General features: G+C 40.0%; 1 protein-coding gene across 16 annotated transcripts in view; it reads right to left on the reverse strand.

Annotated features, from left to right (window-relative positions):
• Positions 1–20401, reverse strand: part of ROBO1 (roundabout guidance receptor 1) — a 1286018-nt gene that overhangs the window by 429759 nt on the left and 835858 nt on the right. For 7 of the 16 annotated variants that reach the window (XM_060416453.1, XM_060416468.1, XM_060416461.1 and 4 more), the window contains exon 1: positions 17873–18923. The exons of the other annotated variants lie outside the window; for them this stretch is intronic. In XM_060416453.1, coding sequence (XP_060272436.1) covers positions 17873–17927 — 55 coding nt within the window. In that variant the 5' untranslated portion in view covers positions 17928–18923. Of the gene's footprint in view, positions 1–17872; positions 18924–20401 lie in introns of those variants that run through there. 16 annotated transcript variants of the gene reach the window in all.

Raw genomic sequence — 20401 nt, forward strand, 5'->3', positions numbered from 1 at the left:
ATAATATATTTTGCTTTATTCGGATAGAAATGGCTATCACACTGGCATGGCAATCTGCCCAGAAATCTGTCTCCAACCTGTCAAATTAACCCTGAGTTTTCTCTTAAGAATATCTACCCTTCTTCTACTTGTATTTATTTGCTCTTCTTTTAAATTCCTGGTAAGAGGTCTTAAGGTTTGGAGGGATATCTCTGTAGGGATAATTTTTATGTTTCGGGTTTTTAAATCATAGTCTATACCAAGCAACAATCATAAACCAGTTCCCTTTAAAAAAATCTTGATAAAGAGGACAATCAGCAAAATAATAATAAAAACACCACTATTCATACTTAAACAGACTTGAGAACATGTCAAACACTGTTATAAACACTTACTTACTTAACCTTCACAGCAACCCTATTATTCCCATTTTACTGATTAAGAAAACAAAAAGTGAGATGAGCTATTATGGTGACTTGACTGGGGAGCAATGAGACCAGATTTCAAACCTCTGTACCATTTTAACTCTGAAGCTCATTCCCTTAAAATCACTATACTCCACTGAAAGAGACACTGATGAAAAACTCAGGGATAAATAATCTAGCTCACTATGCTGTTCTGGGGTTAAAAACTACAGTATTTAAATCCTGGGAGTGACCTAAATATTAGTTTCAATTCCAGCACTTTATAGGTGAAGAAACTAATTCACTCAGGGCATGGTGAAAAGCTACTTAGTGACAGATTCAAAGTCAGGGTCAGTCAAGTCTAAACCCAAGCCATGTTTGCTTCCCTCACTTAAGTACAGTTAGTCTCTAGAAAAATCATAGCAAAACCTACAAACTCCACATAAAGGCAGAATACAAAATTCTGTCCAATCCATTTAGTAGGATCCAGTAAATAGAAACTACTGAGAGCTCCCATTTATAAATTACTTACTAATTTGGCAATTTAGGTTTTTCCTCTTTCCAATTACTCACATGTCTGTTTCTAAAAGAATGAAATTTTATCTAAAAACAAGAGGGAGTATTAATTCCTTTTATAACCCCTGTCGAAGCAAATAAATTCTTGTACCGAATCAATTAATTCACTGAATGTGTTAGTTGTAACACTTAAGTAGATACAGAGCCTCCTAGTTTGAAAGAAGACCTAGGTAAGTAAATGAAACACAGGATGATGGGTAAGGTCACGGTTTTGCAGACTGCTAGGGAAACACATCATGCATGCATGCATGCTAAGTAGCTTCAGTCCTGTCTGACTCTTTGTGACCCCATGGACTGTAGCCTGCCAGACTCCTCTGTCCCATGGAATTCTCCAGGGAAGAATACTGCAGTGGGTTGCTAATCTCTTCGCCAGGGGATCTTCCCAACCCAAGAACTGAACCCTGGTCTCCTGCATTGCAGGCAGATTCTTTATCACTGAACTTCGGGGAAACACCCCAGGGAAACACAAAAGGAGTCCATCAAATCTACACTGGATGGGTGGAAGGAGTGGCAAAGGGTTGCTTCTGGAAAAACAGACACCTAATTTATTCATTAGGCCCAACAGCAGTTGGGATGGGGGAAAAGGGAGGTAAAGGAGGAAAAGAAACATTTAGACAGAGCAGTCCCAATGGGAGGGAGAAACAGTATTAGAAGACTCAGAGGAATAAGAAGCTGAAGTTTGGTTCATAGGCGAGGAACCCAAATTAGGCAGGTGTGCAATCAATATAATCAAGTCAATAAGGCCAGTACATCCAAAGACAAGGTATTTTCTCACAAGAAAATAAATTGCACATAACATTTCTATGATTCACAGAAAAGGAAGAGTGCTTATATGGAAAGAATAAGGATAAGAAACAGACAACAGAATTCAACAAGACTTAGGCAAATTAGCCAATAAGTTTTCACTACATTTTCTTAAAGGCTGCAGTTCTCAACTAGAGAAAAAAATTCCAAATACACATGGAAGGGGTGAAGAATCCATTATTATTAGCAAGCTATTTTCTCAGAGCATCAAATGATGCTCATCTTTAAACATGCCTCCTGTGGACAATGAAATGTTGGTGACAGTTTCCAGCTTCAGATGAATCAGCTCTCATTGCTCAGGGCACATTACTGCTTCTGACCTCTTCCCCTGCCCGTGGCTTGACCTTCTTCCACTCCAGCATTATTCCCTGCCTCGTGCCTGTGAGCATCTCATATTATTCGCAAGCCATGGCTCTAGAATTTAGCATGAGGAGGGCTGCCCCTGATAGATGTCTAACATGAGTAATGCTCTTAATGACCCCCAATGGGACTCTGCCATATTTTCCCAGCAAGATGAGTCGTTGGAAGACAAAAAAGAAATTCTGCCCACTTTACAGTGAAACATAATGAAGACAAGACATTTCTCCAGAGTGGAATATTTTACTTAGATTTGATAAGAAATGACCAGTTTGGGTTTTGGTGTTTTGTTTTTTTTTTTTTTAAGTTAACTAAAGTTTCTCCGTATGTACTTAGCTTTGCAGTATAGCTTGAACACCTGAGGAAATTATCTCATTTTTATGTTACCTAAAGAAACCCCCCAAATGTCATTTTAGAAATACATATGAATTATGCACAAAGTTTTCTCACAGAAATGCTAGATATGCTCTTAAAAGCTGTGCATAAATCAATATCTTGTAAGTTAAATAACATTTTCACTGACAAATTATTTCTGAGATGCTTTATTTTCATTTCTCATTAATATTCAATTGGCAGTGATTACTGACCCTTTAGATTAAGCGTCTCTCCTGATAATATTTCTGTCAAACAGCTAATGATCTATAAAACAAATTATAAAACAAATATGGAAACTAGGTTTTAGAAATGATCCTACAACAAATATAAGCAGAAGGTAAAGGCTTCTTTGCAATTCAGCCTTAGCCCCAATTTTACTTCTATTTCTTCAGATTTCCTTAATGGTTCTTTTCAACCTATAATTCATATGCAACACAGTGGTGTATCTCTTAACAGCAGTCAGTAAACTTTTAGATGCTCTCTGTTGATAATTTCCCCTCTTATTCAAGAATATATTTATTTATTCAAGTTCATCAGAGACTCTTAGCTCATCAAAGGACTTGTGGTTTTGTTTTCTTTGTTTGTTAGCTTTAAGACAAAAGAATAAACATAAACAGTCAAACTGATCACTTTTCCTGGCTTAACAAATACAGCTTGTAAAATGTAAATAACTCCCAATAAAGGCAGAAGCTTTTGGTTAAATAAATAAGCCATTATCTAACTACTTAGCTAGTCACAATACAGTAAGGATGACCAAATACCAGAAAAGTAAAAGCTTCTAAAATGCTGAAGATAACAGAGAGTGAGGGGATACTGATGTTTTTAGAGTAGGAATAAACAGCAACAAATAAGTCATTCTATATGAGATGGATGATGTAAAATTATAAATACAAAAGGATGATCTGTTGGTCACAGTTGCTGTGATGACATATTATTATTGTTGTTGTTGTTGTTGTTGTTATTTGGACTTAAGTGTCCCCATTTGTCAGCTGGGAGATTTTACTTTAAAACAGACTTTTGCCTCTTCTTGAAAACTCTGAGAGTGTACGTACATTAAGTCCACATATCTCCATGGCAACATCCAGTCAGCCATCCCTTAGACCTGATAGAGGGCCTTGCTCTCATAGGCCCTGTACTGGCATTTGTTTTCAACCATTATAAAATATTATCAGAAAAGAAAAAGAGAATCTCACAAATTAAATGTTTTCTTATCTTCCTTGCCAACAATCATGACTTCAGACCAGGAAGGGCAGTCTGAAGACGGTTCAGCGGTAAATGAAGGTGGGAAGATAAGTATCTAGCTTACTAATATATTTTAAATCTCCTGATCCAGAAAAGCATTATATTGCTAACTACTGACAGAATTTTTAAATGAAATCTTTATTTGAACACTGGGAATAAGTTAAAAGTTATCTACATTTTTACTAAAAAATAAAACAGGATCCTCAACATCCATGTTACACTTCAGGACACTGACAAAATATATATTAAAAACAATAACAACAAAATAATATAACCAAGTGAAATGACTCTTTATGAAAGAAACGAAATTGGAAGAAAATGGATATCTTGTGTACAGAGGACAGAAAATTTAAAAAGAGCTTAACTGTCTTCAAAATGGAAACAGTTTCATGAAGAAACTGGACTGAATTTACCATGGGTAGTTTGGAGGGCAAAACAGAATCCAGTAGAATAGGAAATAGAGTTGAATTTTAGCTTAATTAATGTGCAAATTTACACAAAAATTATAAATGGAATCTTCTATGATATGAGGAGATAATTCCTGTCATAGAAAGTAATGAGGGTAGGATAAATAATAGTTGTTTGGATAATGCAGAGAGAGTAGAAGCATAGAAATAAAGCTGTTCTAAGACACTGTCCGAATGATTCTCTGATAGGTTAAGAAAAATAAAACAACATTATATTTAAATGTATTTATATGTATACTGCTATGCATACACACCCTCAGAGAATATACCAAAAAGTAAGTATCTCAGTTTCTAAGAATTATGGTTATCAAATTTATTTTTTATCACCTCTTCTCCACTTGGCAGAAGCTCTTTAGGGTCCAAGCATAGGCTCACAAGGCACTCATGTATTAAATTATCTATTGGGCAATCAACCATTTAGCATATTTTCCTTAAGTGCAAGGAATGAGATTTTTTTCAAATAATTTGTTACCTGGTAGGATTGATTAAATGAACGAAAGAATGAATGCTATTATTAATGTCCTTTAAAATAGTATAGGGTCATAAATGAAATTCCATAATAACTAACTGTAAAATCCATCTCTTTGAAGAGTTATATCATTTTTTCAGGTCACCACTCCTGGATGCACCTTTCTAATAATTCACTTTGCTCAACAAGACATTCTGTTCTTTCTTTCAACACTCTTTGGCAAGCTACTTATTTCAGGGAGAGTTTGCTGACTAAGTAAATCCCCTTACCAGTTCGCAAATGTAATTCTCCCTTCTCCCATCATATGAAAACATCTTTCATTCATCGACTGCCAACAATTCACTCCTGTGATTCAACATTCACTTTCCTGTCTATATGTACATAACCTGAATGTTGTGTTGAAAGCTCCTATACATTATCAGGTATGTCTGAAACATGCTTTAAAGTCTCTAATAGTAACAAAGAAGACAGTTGGTTAACAATAATTTTTCATTATTATCAAGATTGATAATCTTGATTTATGTAATCAAGAAAATCAAGATTGAAAGTCACTTACTGAGGAATAAATAATGTTATTAAGCTCCATTAATAATTAACATAGCATTATCAAATGCAAATGAATGATAGGCTACAACGCAATAAATGCATAGGAATGCATTTATTATCAAGTAGATTTGACAGAGTAAAAACTTTTAAGGTTGTGACCCCAGGTCTCATATAACAGAGAGTTTTAGATATGATACCATTTTGATTATTGGTAAAGGGTAGGAAACTGGGGAAAATGTTCATTTTCATTTAAACGTATATATTCCGGTATTGTTGCCTGGAGACTCCCATGGACATAGGCCTGACTGCAAAAAGTTGGGCACAACTTAGCAACTGAACACCAACAACAAAAATCATAAACCTATGGACACAGAGATGAGAACAGAAATGTACCATTCCACCTGCATATTTGGAAATAACTTTGGAGGACTACTGGGTTCAGTAGAGAGAACAACATCTCAGAAATTACAAAACAACCTTAAAGAGACATATCTACTTAAAAGAGTAAGAAGAGCATCAGTCTTCCAATTGACACCCAGGACTGATCTCCTTTAGGATGGACTGGTTGGATCTCCTTGCAGTCCAACAGACTCTCAAGCGTCTTCTCAAACACCACAGTTCAAAAGCATCAATTCTTTGGTGCTCAGCTTTCTTCACAGTACAACTCTCACATCCATACATGAATACTAGAAAAACCATAGCCTTGACTAGATGGACCTGTGTTGGAAAAGTAACATCTCTGCTTTTCAATATGATATCTAGGTTGGTTATAACTTTGTTTCTAAGGAGTAAGCGTCTTTTGATTTCATGGCTGCAGTCACCATCTGCAGTGATTTTGGAGCCCCCCCAAAATAAAGTCTGACACTGTTTCCACTGTTTCCCCATCTATTTCCCATGAACAGATAGTAACACCCCCACCCCCACCCCCAAAAAAATAAAAGATGTCCGTTTCATTATAGGGGACTGGAATGCAAAAGTAGGAAGTCAAGAAACACCTGGAGTAACAGGCAAATTTGGCCTTGGAATACAGAATGAAGCAGGGCAAAGGCTAACAGAGTTTTGCTAAGAGAACGCACTAGTCATAGCAAACACTCTCTTCCAACAACACATGAGAAGACTCTACACATGGACATCACCAGATGGTCAACACTGAAATCAGACTGATTACATTCTTTGCACCCAAAGATGGAGAACCCCTATAGAGTCAGCAAAGACTGGGAGCTGACTGTGGCTCAGATCATGAACTCCTTATTGCCAAATCAGACTTAAATTGAAGAAAGTGGGGAAAACCACTAGCCCATTCAGGTATGACCTAAATCAAATCCCTTATGACTATACAGTGGAAGTGAGAAATAGATTTAAGGGACTAGATCTGATAGACAGAGTGCCTGATGAACTATGGATGGAGGTTCCTGACATTGTACAGGAGACAGAGATCAAGACCATCCCCAAGAAAAAGAAATGCAAAAAGGCAAAATGGTTGTCTGAGGAGGCCTTACAAATAGTTGTGAAAAGAAGAGAAGCAAAAAGCAAAGGAAAAAAGCAAAGATATACCCATTTGAATGCAGACTTCCAAAGAACAGCAAGTAGAGATAAGAAAGCTTTCCTTAGCGATCAATGCAAAGAAATAGATGAAAACATCAGAATGGGAAAGACTGGAGATCTCTTCAAGAAAATTAGAGATACCAAGGAAACATTTCATGCAAAGATGGGCTCAATAAAGGACAGACATGATATGGACCTAACAGAAGCAGAAGATATTAAGAAGAGGTGGCAAGAATACACAGAAGAACTGTAAAAAAAGATCTTCACCATCCAGATAATCACAATGGTGTGATCACATACCTAGAGCCTTCACATCCTGGAATGTGAAGTTAAGAGGGCCTTAGGAAGCATCACTACAAACAAAGTTAGTGGAGGTAGCGGAATTCCAGTTGAGCTGTTTCAAATCCTGAAAGATGATGCTGTGAAAGTGCTGCACTCAATATGCCCGCAAATTTGGAAAACTCAGCAGTGGCCGCAGGACTGGAAAAGATCAGCTTTCATTCCAATACCAAAGAAAGGCAATGCCAAAGAATGATCAAACTACCACATAATTGCACTCCCATGCTACTAAAGTAATGATCAGAATTCTCCAAGCCAGGCTTCAGCAATACATGAACCATGAACTTCCAGATGTTCAAGCTGGTTTTAGAAAAGGCAGAGGAACCAGACATCAAATTGCCAACATCCGCTGGATCATGGAAAAAGCAAGAGAGTTCCAGAAAAGTATCTATTTCTGATTTATTGACTATGCCAAAGCCTTTGACTGTGTGGATCACAATAAACTGTGGAAAAATTCTGAAAGAGATGGGCATACCAGACCACCTGACCTGCCTCTTGAGAAACCTGTATGCAGGTCAGGAAGCAACAGTTAGAACTGGACATGGAACAACAGACTGGTTCCAAATAGGAAAAGGAGTATGTCAAGGCTATATATTGTCACCCTACTTATTTAACTTCTATGCAGAGTACATCATGAGAAACGCTGGGCTGGAGGAAGCACAAGCTGGAACCAAGATTGCTGGGAGAAATATCAATAACTTAAGATATGCAGATGACACCACCCTTATGGCAGAAAGTGAAGAAGAACTAAAGAGCTTCTTAATGAAAGTGAAAGAAGAGAGTGAAAAAGTTGGCTTTAAGCTCAGCATTCAGAAAACTAAGATCATAGCATCCAGTCCCATCTCTCCATGGCAAATAGATAGGGAAACAGTGGAAACAGTGCTAACTTTATTTTTCTGGGCTTCAAAATTACTGCAGATGGTGACTGCAGCCATGAAATTAAAAGACGCTTACACCTCGGAAAGAAAGTTATAATCAACCTAGACAGCATATTAAAAGGCAGAGACATTACTTTGTCAACAAAGGTCCATCTAGTAAAGGCTATGGTTTTTCCAGTAGTCATGCATGGATGTGAGAGTTGGACTATAAAGAAAGCTGAGTGCTGAAGAATTGATTTTTTTGAACTGTGGTGTTGGAGAAGATTCTTGAGAGTCCCTTGAGCTGCAAGGAGATCCAACCAGTCCATCCTAAAGGAGATCAGTCCTGGATGTTCATTGGAAGGACTGATGTTCAAGCTGAAACTTCAATACTTTAGCCATCTTATGCAAAGAGCTGACTCATTTGAAAAGATCCTGATCCTGGGAAAGATTGAGGGCAGGACGAGAAGGGGACGACAGAGGATGAGATGGTTGGATGGCATCACCGACTCAACTGACATGAGTTTGGGTAAACTCCAGGAGTTGATGATGGACAGGGAGGCCTGGCGTGCTGCAGTTCATGGGGTCGGAGAGTCGGACACACTGAGCACCTGAATTGAACTGAATCACAGATTCTAACCAAGCTGATGCCTAATATATTTTATATATCATATTACTAATTACACTATTTTCAAATTCAAATAAACACTCTTGCGATCCCAAGAATTTGAGCCCATCAGGCTCCCCTGTCCATGGAATTTGCCAGCAAGAATACTGAAGTGGGTTGCCATTTCGTTTTCCAGGGGATCTTCCAGACCCAAGACCGAACCAAGGCTCCTGCACTGCAAGCAATTCTTTACTGCTGAGCCACCAGGGAAACCCTGCTTGGTTTTTACTATTAATATCTCAAACTTACTCCACAAACTGAACACAATGAATTCCAACAGATCATGTTATGGGGGTGCACTTATATTTCTGTGATCTTATCGTGTATATTATCAGGGTTGCACTCTCTTTTGTTACTTATAGTTTGACAAGCAGAAGAGGGCAACCGACAATGAAATATACCAGAAAAATCCATCATCTAAAAGGGAACTAAAACAGCCTGGTAGCACAAGCAAGTTCCCTCACAAAAAAAGCATCTTGGCCTTGTTATATATACACATTTTATACTGTTTCATCTACAATCATTTTCCCAGAAACGAACAGTGTATAATGGTGAAGACCCAAAATTCTGGGATCAGACTGGTTTCAAATTCTGACTCCACCACCCTAGGTGAGTGACCAGTCAAGAAAGTAAACTTTTCTGAGCCTCCTTTTTCCATACTGATAGGCAGGGATAACAGCCATGCCTTCATTCTCAATGTGGAATCAAGTAAGATGTGTGAGCACTGTGCCAGCCCATAACTTTATATGTTTAGACTTTATAATAATTATTATTAGAGATATTGATTCCTAGCCTTCAGATTCAGTATACATATTTGGATCCATACCTCATCATTTAATTATTTTTTCATTATCAGGCTATATATGTATGTGTATATATCTATACATATATATTTAATAACTATGTGTGGTTATTAAAGGACTTTGTTCAACATATCAAATACAAAATGGTGAAAGGGTAATTTTGAATATGGGGTCCTAGGAAAGAATGAGTTCCTGGGATGGAATGATGCTTAGCAAGAGAAAAAGACCAAATACTGCAGGGCTCCTCTCGGGACATACTTAATCTAAATAAAAGTGCCTTCATGATGCATCTATTAATTCCAAATTATTAGCTGATGAAAAGCAACAATCTTGTCAGTGAAATGCCCCTCCTCTCTGTGCAGCATCCAAGCTTCTGCCCATCTCCCATTTTCTTTCTACATCTTTAGGTTTTGGCAATATACTAAGTTCATTAATTTAAGCAAATTCCAATTCTAAACTTAACACCAGATTGCTAAGGAAATGTTCACTTCTTTTCAAATATGAGGGAGAAAAACAGATGAGTCTATCTCTCACAGGCTACACAAGCCAGTTTACTTTAGTCAGACAACTTGCTAATTGAATGGTCTGGAAATACTGAAATTACTTCCCAATCCAGGCAACTGAAGTAGTTTAAAGTTACCCAGAGGTGTGCAGTTAACACTTACAAATGCATTTTAACACTTTGATATATGAACAAACACCATTTTAGTGAAGTTTCCGAGTAATAGAAGACTGCCTTTTAAGTCAAGCCTGAGTAAACAAAATCAGCTTTAGATCAGTAAGACTAAAAAGTGTACATTTTATATTTCCGTTATATAGGAAAGGAATTGAAGGCAGACACTTTTAACCAAACTAAAACCTAGTACATCATTTTTGAAAGAAAGCAATCACATGCTAATACAGAAAACAGAGTATGCATGTTATTGAAGTTTGGAGATTTAAATTTTGAGAAAGTACCTCATTAGCACCATCTGATGCCAAATAATCTTGAAACAGACAAGTATAGCCTGATTCACTCACTCATTGGTCCTATTTTCTTTTCAAATTCTACCAGGGATTGCTAACGACAGAAAAGGGCCTCGGTCACATGGGTGGAGAAAAAATAAACCTAGCCTCTGTCCCCTCTTCTGCTAATAACCAGGAATGAGCTTACCAAGTTGACCTTTTTTTTCCCATAATGGTGCATAAGTTATGACCATACATAATACACTACAAAGAATCTGATGGTCATAGAAGCGTATCTTTCATTATTTTCATTGAAATTTAAGCTAAATCAAGAGAGAGATAACATATGCCTTAAAGATTTTTAAACTACTAAAAGGTCATCTATAACGATTTTATTACTTCTACAATAATTTTCCTCACAGTAAAAGAAGAATCTATAGGGAATTCCCTGTCATTCCCGCGGTTAGGACTCTCTGTTTTCACTGCTGAGGGCCTGGGTTCAATCCCCAGTCAGGGAATTAAGTTCCCACGAGCTGTATGGTATAGTCAAAAATAATAAAATAAAAAACAAGAATACACAGAGTGTTTCAGGGATACAAACTTGGTCTCTTATATTGTTTAGCAGAACCTCTGTCAGACAGAAAGTTAGCCATGAGCCACTAGAGGCATCCAAGTCAGCGGCCATATCCAAAAGCTATTAACCAATGCTGCCCCAAACACGGCATCAGTACTCTAAAACGGTCAGGGGACCGGAAAAAATCCCCCACTAGCCAACTGGAAGGATTTGTGCCCCATTCTGGTACTCACGCATGCCTCACACTAGCTATCATGTCCTTAGATAACCTTTGTTTCATTGGGCTCCCTAAATGTTCATAAATATTCTATGAATACATATATCTAATTTTAATAGGCTGAATTATAGGAAGAACATGCACATCACAGCCTCTGGTTATAAAACCTGCAGCTGTCAATTAAGACTATCAATCAATGACCAGCTGGATTAAAAAATCTACACCTCAGCGCTCTGGGCAGCTGCCTCCCTACGCCTTGGCCCAGCTCTCTCTTGAGGTGTTTTCTCTGTTCTCTCTTAATCTTCAATAAACTCTCTTGCAGCAGGTGAGAACTCAAGATTCTTCTTTGTGTTTTTACCAAGAACCAAGCCCCATGGAAGACGGGTCTCCTGACTCTCTTCCACTAACACCTCTTGCAAATAGCTGAGAGAAAGTTCCGGACTCCATGCTCCTTTCATGGCTGACTGTGGATAAGCTGTCCCTGGTTTTCAAGGCATGTACAGATAAGCTGAACACAGGCATAGGTGACCTATACCTCGAACTTAACACTTTCTGAAATCCAATCAAGGGCATTTTGGGGGCAGGAGGAGAAGGGGATGACAGAGGATGAGATGGCTGGATGGCATCACTGACTCGATGTACGTGAGTCTGAGTGAACTCCAGGGGTTGGTGATGGACAGGGAGGCCTGGTGTGCTGCAATTCATGGGGTTGCAAAGAGTCAGACATGACTGAGCAACTGAACTGAGCTGAACCATGAGCTACAACTTGCCAGAATTGCTTTAAAAATATGTTTTCTAATATGGGAGACTAATGTGATAAAAAAAAAAAAAAAGGTCCCAGAAATATACTGTATTATTACTACTTCCAATATGCTGCATATAAACCACTCACTGGATACAAAAAATATATATCCCCACTTAAGGCAGAACCACACTGCTCTGCTGACATTTGCTTGTATCCATTGGTGGTGCTTTTTAATGGTTCATTTACTTGTCAAACTAGGTGACAGGCATTAGGCTTACAGACTATTCGGCATCAAACTCACAATCCAAGAACCATGTCTACCATTGTTTACCTTCTATACACTCTCCTCCTTTAATAAAATAAGTTAATTAAAGAAAATAAACAGATATTCTTTTCTGGCTCTAAGCCATGGACAGCTGTGAACACCAAAGAGGTAAGGTACTTCTCTCGCTGAACGAAGTCAGAAAGATATGCACAGTCATGGTGTTCAAAATATTGTTTTATGTGTGGAACAACATTGCTGTAAGACATTTGGAAGCCAAGTAAAATCACAGAAGTAAGGGAATTTGTAACAGTGTTTTGGTTTAAGCAAAAGGAGATTGAGCTCCCCCATGAAGCAAGCAACATGACACCTTCTAGCATTAGAAATAGCCTTTTGGATGGCTAAAGAGAGAAAGAGAGAGGCAATGGAGTGGGGATCAAAGCTATCTTCCTGTACACTACAGATAATCTTTTTTCCTCCTTTCCTTCAACAGCAAGATTGAAGGAAAGGGCTAAAGGTAGGGGGAGAAGAGGGAAAGGAAACCATCCTAATCCAGAATTGTAAAGGAAGGAGGTGGCCTTTGATCTCCACAGGATGGCAACTTTATTGGCTATGCATAAGCAGTTTCCAACCAGCTGATCAACCAGGTATTAACACACAACACCCTTCCATGATCAGTAACCATGAAGTGAGTCATCTGTGAACAGCAGTCAAGCAGAAGGCTCATCTGCTACTAAATGACCACCAGCCCATGCCCAACCCAGAGAGGAAAAACCAACCCCAGGGGAAATGATTGCTTCTCCACAGGCTCTTCCCTGATAAGCACCAATTATTTGCCTTGGGACTCAGAACAAAATCTTTCCTCAAGTGAGCATGAATGAGGATGGCATTCATTTTTCAAAATACAACTTGGAATTGTGTGTTTCCACATCACCAGAAGTCATTGTTTTGACTTCTGTTCAGTCTCTATTTTTAAGCATGTCAGAAAATGCAGACATGATAAAGGCTGGATGCGAGTTGACTGAAGGTAAAGAATCATTGTCTTACCTGGTGATCTAAAAATTTGAATATCGTTTACTTAATGGCAGGATAAGAAAAGCCTCCCTTCCAAATTCTCAAGTGTTCAAACCACAGTCTTGTTTGGGTAGATTTGGTGGACATGCTTTAAAATTAAACAATGACTGAACTATAATCTTTCTTCTTTTAAATCCTTCATTTCTCTCTTTCAACTCAGAAAGCGCACAGTGGTTAAGGGTTTTGGAATCAACTTGGTTCAAATCCCCTCTCATCTGTATCTCCTAACATCTCTATGATGTTATAACTATAAAACACAACTATAAAACACAGATAAAGTAATATTTTACTAATAATAGCACCTACATCATAGGGTTCTTATAAGCATTAAACAAGATAATGGTGACTGTTCAACAAATCATAGTCATATCTTCATAGCAACGGTAGTAGTCATCAGCATAAAGTTTCTTAGGGTACCCCAGAATTTGAACATGGTCTCATTTTTTTTTAAATTATTATTATTTCTTTCTTTTGCTCTACTGGTCTCCTCTAAGCAAAAACATTGTGATACAGAAGGTAACTACTTAGCTTTTCACTCCACTAAATAAACTGAGGCAATCAATATTCTAAAGTCTTATTAAATTAGCAGCTTTTAAAAAATTATACGAATTCTTTAAAGATTTAGACTACTCCTTTGTTTCCAAATGATTCCATCTTCCAAACTACTCAGTTCTTAAAAACACTCTAGCTCTTTATATAGTTGTTAAACAGAGAGCATTTACCTTGACATCAATTTTTCAAGAGTCCACTTTTCAGATTTGCTTTTCGTCCTATGTGTGGTCAGAGGGGCGCACTCAGATTTGGCTGCTCTATCTACTGCCACTCCTCCTCCTATAGCTTAAAACTTAATTATAGATTAATTCTGAATCTGGTTCTTCTACTGTACTTCTCTAGACTTCTGCTTCTACTGTTTTTTTTTCCTTTCTTATTACCAAATTTCTTAATTTATTTAAGATTACCTAAGGCCTAATTTTGAGTAAAATTTTTATTTCCTTGTATTTTTTCCATAAGAAATCAAGCAGTCAAGACAGTTGTATTTTTGTTTTCAGAATTAAACATTTTTCAAAAGCCAGAAATTAACATGAGCATTACTCTAGCATCGCTTATAAACACAGAAAATGATACATACTCAACTATTTACAATCTTCACTGGCAAGCTATTATTCTAAATTTCCCAGCCAATTGTATACCTCTTGCCCAGTATTTTAAATTGTACCTATTCCATGTAAAATAAATAAACAACTGTGATTACAGGTTTGAAGTTTAGTGTTTTGTATCACTAATTCACACAAGAATATTTCATTTGTCACAGTGAAGACTAAAGGAAAATTTCAGATAAACTTACTGTTCTGAGACATTTTAATTGCAATTATCTCACAAATTAGAGGGCCCATTATCAAGAAATCGTATGCTTTAAAAGACGTCACAGTGTTCAGGCAAGTATATCTAAAAGCTAACAAGTTTATTTTAAAATAAAGAATTACCAGAATTGCCAAAGAATCTTCCTGTTAGAGAGAGAGAGACCATAGACCCAGATAAGTGGATTACGGAGTGAAACTTTCCCAAAAAATTTCCCTCCCGATAAGAGAAAAAGACTCCTCCACCACCACCACCCCCCAAAAGCAGAGAGATAGGACTAGTGAATTTCCACTTCATTTGAAGTTCAGATCTCATCATAAGTCTGAACTGAAATTCAATCACTTTTTTCACTTAAAAGCAGGTTTTAGCAAATGGAGTTGAGGAGGGGAAGTCCATAAAGAAGGAAACAATGTTTAGAATCAGATCCTGAGAGATCATACAGGTTGTTGTTGGTTTTTTTTTTTCCCCCAGTGCTATTTCATCTGCTCCCCTCACCAAAAGTCTAGCTCTCCATAGAAAAGAAATGAGGTATACAAACACAAAAGAAACTCACTACTTCTAAAGAAATAATTATTTTTTTGAAAATCTTAGTTTCCTAGAATAAAAAGTTATATATTGTAGCATTAGTGTAATAAAAAGTACAAAAAGCAAATGTATAATATTTGATGTTAAGTATGATATCAACACATCAACATGAAGTGTATAATCTGTTTGAAGAAAACTACTGGACTTTGTTAACTTGGCAGCCAGGTTAAAAAAAAAAGAAAGAAAAAAGAAAAAAGAAAAAAAGACCTGACAACCAATAGATGCTTTTACAGGTTAAATCTTGTTGAAGGTCCCTTAGCCCCTCGGTACACTTTGATTTATTTAAACTCACCACATTTCTCTTAAATACACTCCATTAACAAGTGATAGACTGTGATCTTAGGCTTGAGGCAAGATATGAAACACAATCTTTCAAGAACTTCATTCATTCCCTCTCCAGGTGTCTTGAGCACGCCCAACTCAACTTACTTATCTGAGTTTTGTGAAGGTTTACTCAAATCAATAGGATGGCTTTAGAATAGCACACTCTCATGAAATCTTCTCAGCAGACCAATAATTTGGCCTCCCCAAGTTCAAATGCACAGCAGGAGTTAAAGTCAGCGGAAGAGCTAGGAACAGCTTCAGGTTAAATATGAGAGAGCATCTTACAAGGACACACCTCTGACCCTGCCAACAAAGTAGATGACCACACCTATTAGAAAATTTAAGACTTATGAAAATCATCAGTGACTTCAGTGGAAAATTAACTTAGAAAAACAAAGCCAGAAATCATTTCAGGTCTAAATGATTCATATCTATTTCAACTACAAATCTCCAATACTAGGTACTCATCAAATTACAAAATCTGAGAGGACAGTACACACACTCCAAGATACTTCTCCAAGTGAAGACAGAGAATTCCCAAGCTGACCTGACCAGCTTTCAGTGATACCTTATTAGTGTGACCCTATCTTTAATCTACAGCCATGATAAAATGTCCCAACATATACAAACTCAGCTCAAACAGTGACTAATGACCATTAATCCTCCTATCTTCAGTAATCTGGCTCTCCAGTCATTTATCACACTGACACTTCACTTTACACACGTGAATAAACTTTAACTGAGAAGGTGAATCAACAAAAACCTCAAAGGTATCTGAAGCTGTAAATTAAACTAGGGGGAGACGCAGCAAAGACAGACAAATAGAGAGATCAGATCTGAATGTTTCTGATTTGCATCCTGGCCAGGTCGTGTGGGTGGGGAACTTTTCAATCATTCAGACCTGCAAACTAAGAAGAAGAAGAAGAAGAAAAAAAAAAAAACTACAGTAGAGAAAGGGGAAACTGAAGTAAGAAGAGGTGGCCCCAAAGAATTGGTTTCATCTATTCATCTTCCACCGTGACATATATGAAAACTTCAGTTTTTTGTTTTCTTCAAAGGAGTAACAATTTAATGAATTCCTCATTTAGTTTCATTGCAAAGGTTCCTTTTAGTCAGAAAGCATATCTCGTGGGCTGAAACTATTTTAAGGGTTTATTCGCTATCATTTGGCTGATGTATGTTTTTCTTTTACATATTTCCTTAAGTAAAATCCTTCTTCAAAATAAACTATAGCTATAGACCACAAAAATCTCAAACCAACCTTTCAAAACTGTTTCACAATCACGGAAACTGAGTGACTCTAACCTACAGGCCTTGATGCAACTTGAAGCTCAGTACAGGACTATAAAAAATTCCCTGAGGTGCAGTGCGTGTGTGTATGTGTGCGCGCGCGCGTGTGTCTGTGTGTGTGTGTGTGGTGCAGTGTGAGTGTGTGTGTGGTGTGTTTTAAGGCCTGAAATCGGATCCTTGATTGAAACCAGAATCTACCAAAAAGAAAGAAAGAAAAGTTGAGTCGTGGCTCTGTTCCCCCATACTAAAAGTTTCTTAGGGAGTGTCAGAAAACTATTGGTAAGTGTAGATGCATTGTACACTCTTAAGGTCAGACGTACCCCACTGCAGCATCCTTCCAACGGTTCATATGAAGAGTTTCCATACTATATAATGAATCCCCCAAATCCTAAACCCAGCCTTCAGTTTTCCCTTGCCAATGAATATTCCCAGGCAACTAAGTGTTCCCTTTCTGATACTTGCAACCGCCTGTTTCCCTTCTAAACTCAGCCAGCCGGAGTGGCTAGTTTATATCCTACCGTAAGAAGGAGTTATTTCCTGAAGTTTCTTCAGCATCGAATTTAATTACAGACTTCGGTTACATAAAACAACTACTAATAACCCGTTTGCTCGGAAGAGGAGGGGCGAATAGCACGACCAGGTTCAGAAATCCTGACGGGTTTCTGGGCTACCGCTCCCTGGGCGCACAGCTCCCTTCCCCAGGGACGCGGCCGAGCCATCGGACTGACTTTGGCTCATCGTCAGGGCCCAAGCTCACCGCCACCCGCTGTCTCTTCCACCCCGCGCTCAGACGTGCGTTTGCCCGGAGAGATCTGGGCGTGCCTCGAACTTGGCAAAAGGCCTAGGTCTGCAAAAAGGCTTGGAGGGTCTTGGGGGATGGGGGAGTAAGGACAGCACAAAGTACCATCTAAGAACCCTTTCGTCTAAAACTCCTGCCAGGGGTCGGGCCCCTCCGGCCTTGGAAGGAGGCAGAGGTCGCCAAAATTCAGCTCGGGGTTGATTCGGGAAAGTGGAGAGAAGGCGTGCAAGGGGGAAATGAAGGGTGAAGAAAGACGACGCGGGGTTACCTGAACAGAGACATATGAATCCAAAGAGGTAAAAGTGAGCAGGCTCCGCGATCATTGTCCTTGGGTGGATCCTGCATTCAGTCTCATGCCAAGAGGAGGGGGTAAAAATGAGCTCCCCAAATTTATGAAGCCACACACCACACACACTACACACAAAGGCTTAATATAAGCAACGTGGGTCAATCCGCCAGGACTTTTCAGGGCAATTACTGGTCCACCTTTCCGGACGCTTGTCAATATCTCAGAGCCCTTTGCAGACTAAGGATTCCAAGGTTTGCCTTCTCTGGCGCCAGGGTTTCCGAGGCGGCTCGGCCACTTCCAAGGACCATCCAAAGCGAACAACAAAGAGCCGAGGCAGAAGAGCAGTTGTGCGGTTTCCTTCCTCCGCGATCTCTCCAAGCCTCCCGGCGTGCGCCCCCACACTGTGCGCCCGAGCGCCGCGGCGAGGGCCGGCGCGGCGGCAAAGTTGGGGTGTGAGAACGGATTAGGGCGAGCCGAAAAGTGCTTCTCCGTCTATCGGCGAGCCCAGTCAACAGCTGGCCACCCGCGCCGGCGGCAAAGGCAGCGGCAGCACTTCTGGAGAGCAGGCACAGGGTGCCGGGGGTGTGCCTGGGTGACTCCGCGCGCTGGGGGCGAGCAAGGGGGCGGTACGGCGACAGCGGTTCCCTGGGCGGGCCCTTGTTCCCATCACTTGGGGGATGCGGAGGGCACTAAGGACGGCAGCCGGTCCGCGGACACACTCACGCCTCCTGGGCGCTCCCAGCCCAGAGCTGCGCTCACCATCCCTCAAACCCCTCGCCGCTGGGGCGTGCGCGCAAAGCACCCCGAACTCTCCGCGGCTGGGACGCTGGAGCCCAAAGTTCCAAGCGGCGGCTACCCGCAGCCCAGGCTCGTGGTAGCGCCAGGGAGGCAGCTCCCGGACCTCCCCGGGGTAGCCGAGAGGGGCGAGGAGCGTGCCGCTGCGGGTAGGAGTGACGGCCGCCGCGGCTCACCCGAGCTCCGCCGGGATCAGCAGCGTCTGAAGTTTCTGCTCTCACGCTGCCCCTTCTCTGGCTCGGTCGTTTGTGGGTTTCCCCCACCTTCCCCGCGGCTCCCAGTTTCCTCCCTCTCTTTCCCGGCCCGAGAACACTTAAAGGGGCCGCGCGGTCCTTTCCATGCGTCAGGTTACACTCTCCAGACGCCTCCCTGGCAAGTTCTGCTTGTTAATATTTCCATCCACGAGCCAGGGTGCCCGACTGCGCCCTCAGGTGAGAAATCAAATTGCTCAGGATCACAAATCCGAGCGAATGGGAACTTGGCTCGTTTCTCTTGCCACCCCTGGCTCCCCTGCACCTTTCTCCAAATGGAACCTCCCAGCCAAAGACTTCAAAAATCCTCCGGTCCAGCTTAACCTCTTCCCTACCGCTTCCAGGAGTTGGATGAACTTTCAGATAACTCTGTATTCACCCTTCCCTATTCCCATTAAAACAGAAAAAAAAAAAAAAAATCAAATATGGGCAAACGAACCTTTGGAATAGGAAGCAGGGAAATAACTACGTAAAATGTATCAGGAGATGGGCACTGTATTACAAAAATCAGTTTATTTTACACTGCGGTCGTTGAGGCTCTTGTAGAAAGACCACCCAACTCCTCGAGGGGCGCAGGGGTGGGTCCTGGGGACCTTTTTTTTTTTTTTTTTTTTTTTGTAACCAAATACCTCTCCTTCAACTTTATTGACTCTATAGAATGCTAACCTTGGGGAGGTAACTAAGGAAGAGGAAATATGCAAAAAACATTCTTGACTACTCTGCAGTTTGTGCTTATAGAAGAAGCCATTCGGTGTTTCAAAACCAAAAGGTATGGGCTTTAACATCCCATGCACCTCACCCTGAAATACTAACCAACCAGTTGTTATCTCTGTTACCAGGCCAGATCTCCGTTTTCCTTTCTGAAACAGAAACTTTTGAGATATTCACAAATCCAAAGCAAAACAAACCTATCACATTTGATGAGTATTATTGCATTCATTCATTCACTCATTCATTTTTCTTCCTTTCTGTTAAAAAACACACTATACAAAAACCACCCAAGACATGGTGAAGTGAAGTGAAAGTCACTCAGTCATGTCCGACTCTTTGTGACCCCATGGACTGAATACTGCAGTGGGCAGCCGCTTCCTTCTCCAGGGGATCCTCCTCCCAACCCAGGAATCAAACCCAGGTCTCCCCATCACAGGTAGATTCTTTATCAGCTGAGCCACAAGGGAAGTTGCCTGCGTGCTAAGTCGCTTCAGTGGTGTCCAACTCTTTGCGACCCTATGGACTGTAGCCACGAGGCTTCTCTGTCCATGGGATTCTCCACACAAGAATACTGGAAGGGGTTGCCATGCCCTTCTCCAAAGACATGGTGAGTGCCCAATAAATGGTAGATACTGGTACCAATACTTCTCATTGGAAAACACTCTGATGCTGGGAAAGATTGAGGGCAAAAGAGAAGAAGGCAGCAGAGGATTAGATGGTTGGATGGCATCCTTGACTCAATGAACATGAG

This window comes from Ovis aries, chromosome 1 (genome assembly GCF_016772045.2).
Source record: "Ovis aries strain OAR_USU_Benz2616 breed Rambouillet chromosome 1, ARS-UI_Ramb_v3.0, whole genome shotgun sequence".
In the NCBI taxonomy this organism is placed as follows: Eukaryota; Metazoa; Chordata; class Mammalia; order Artiodactyla; family Bovidae; genus Ovis; species Ovis aries.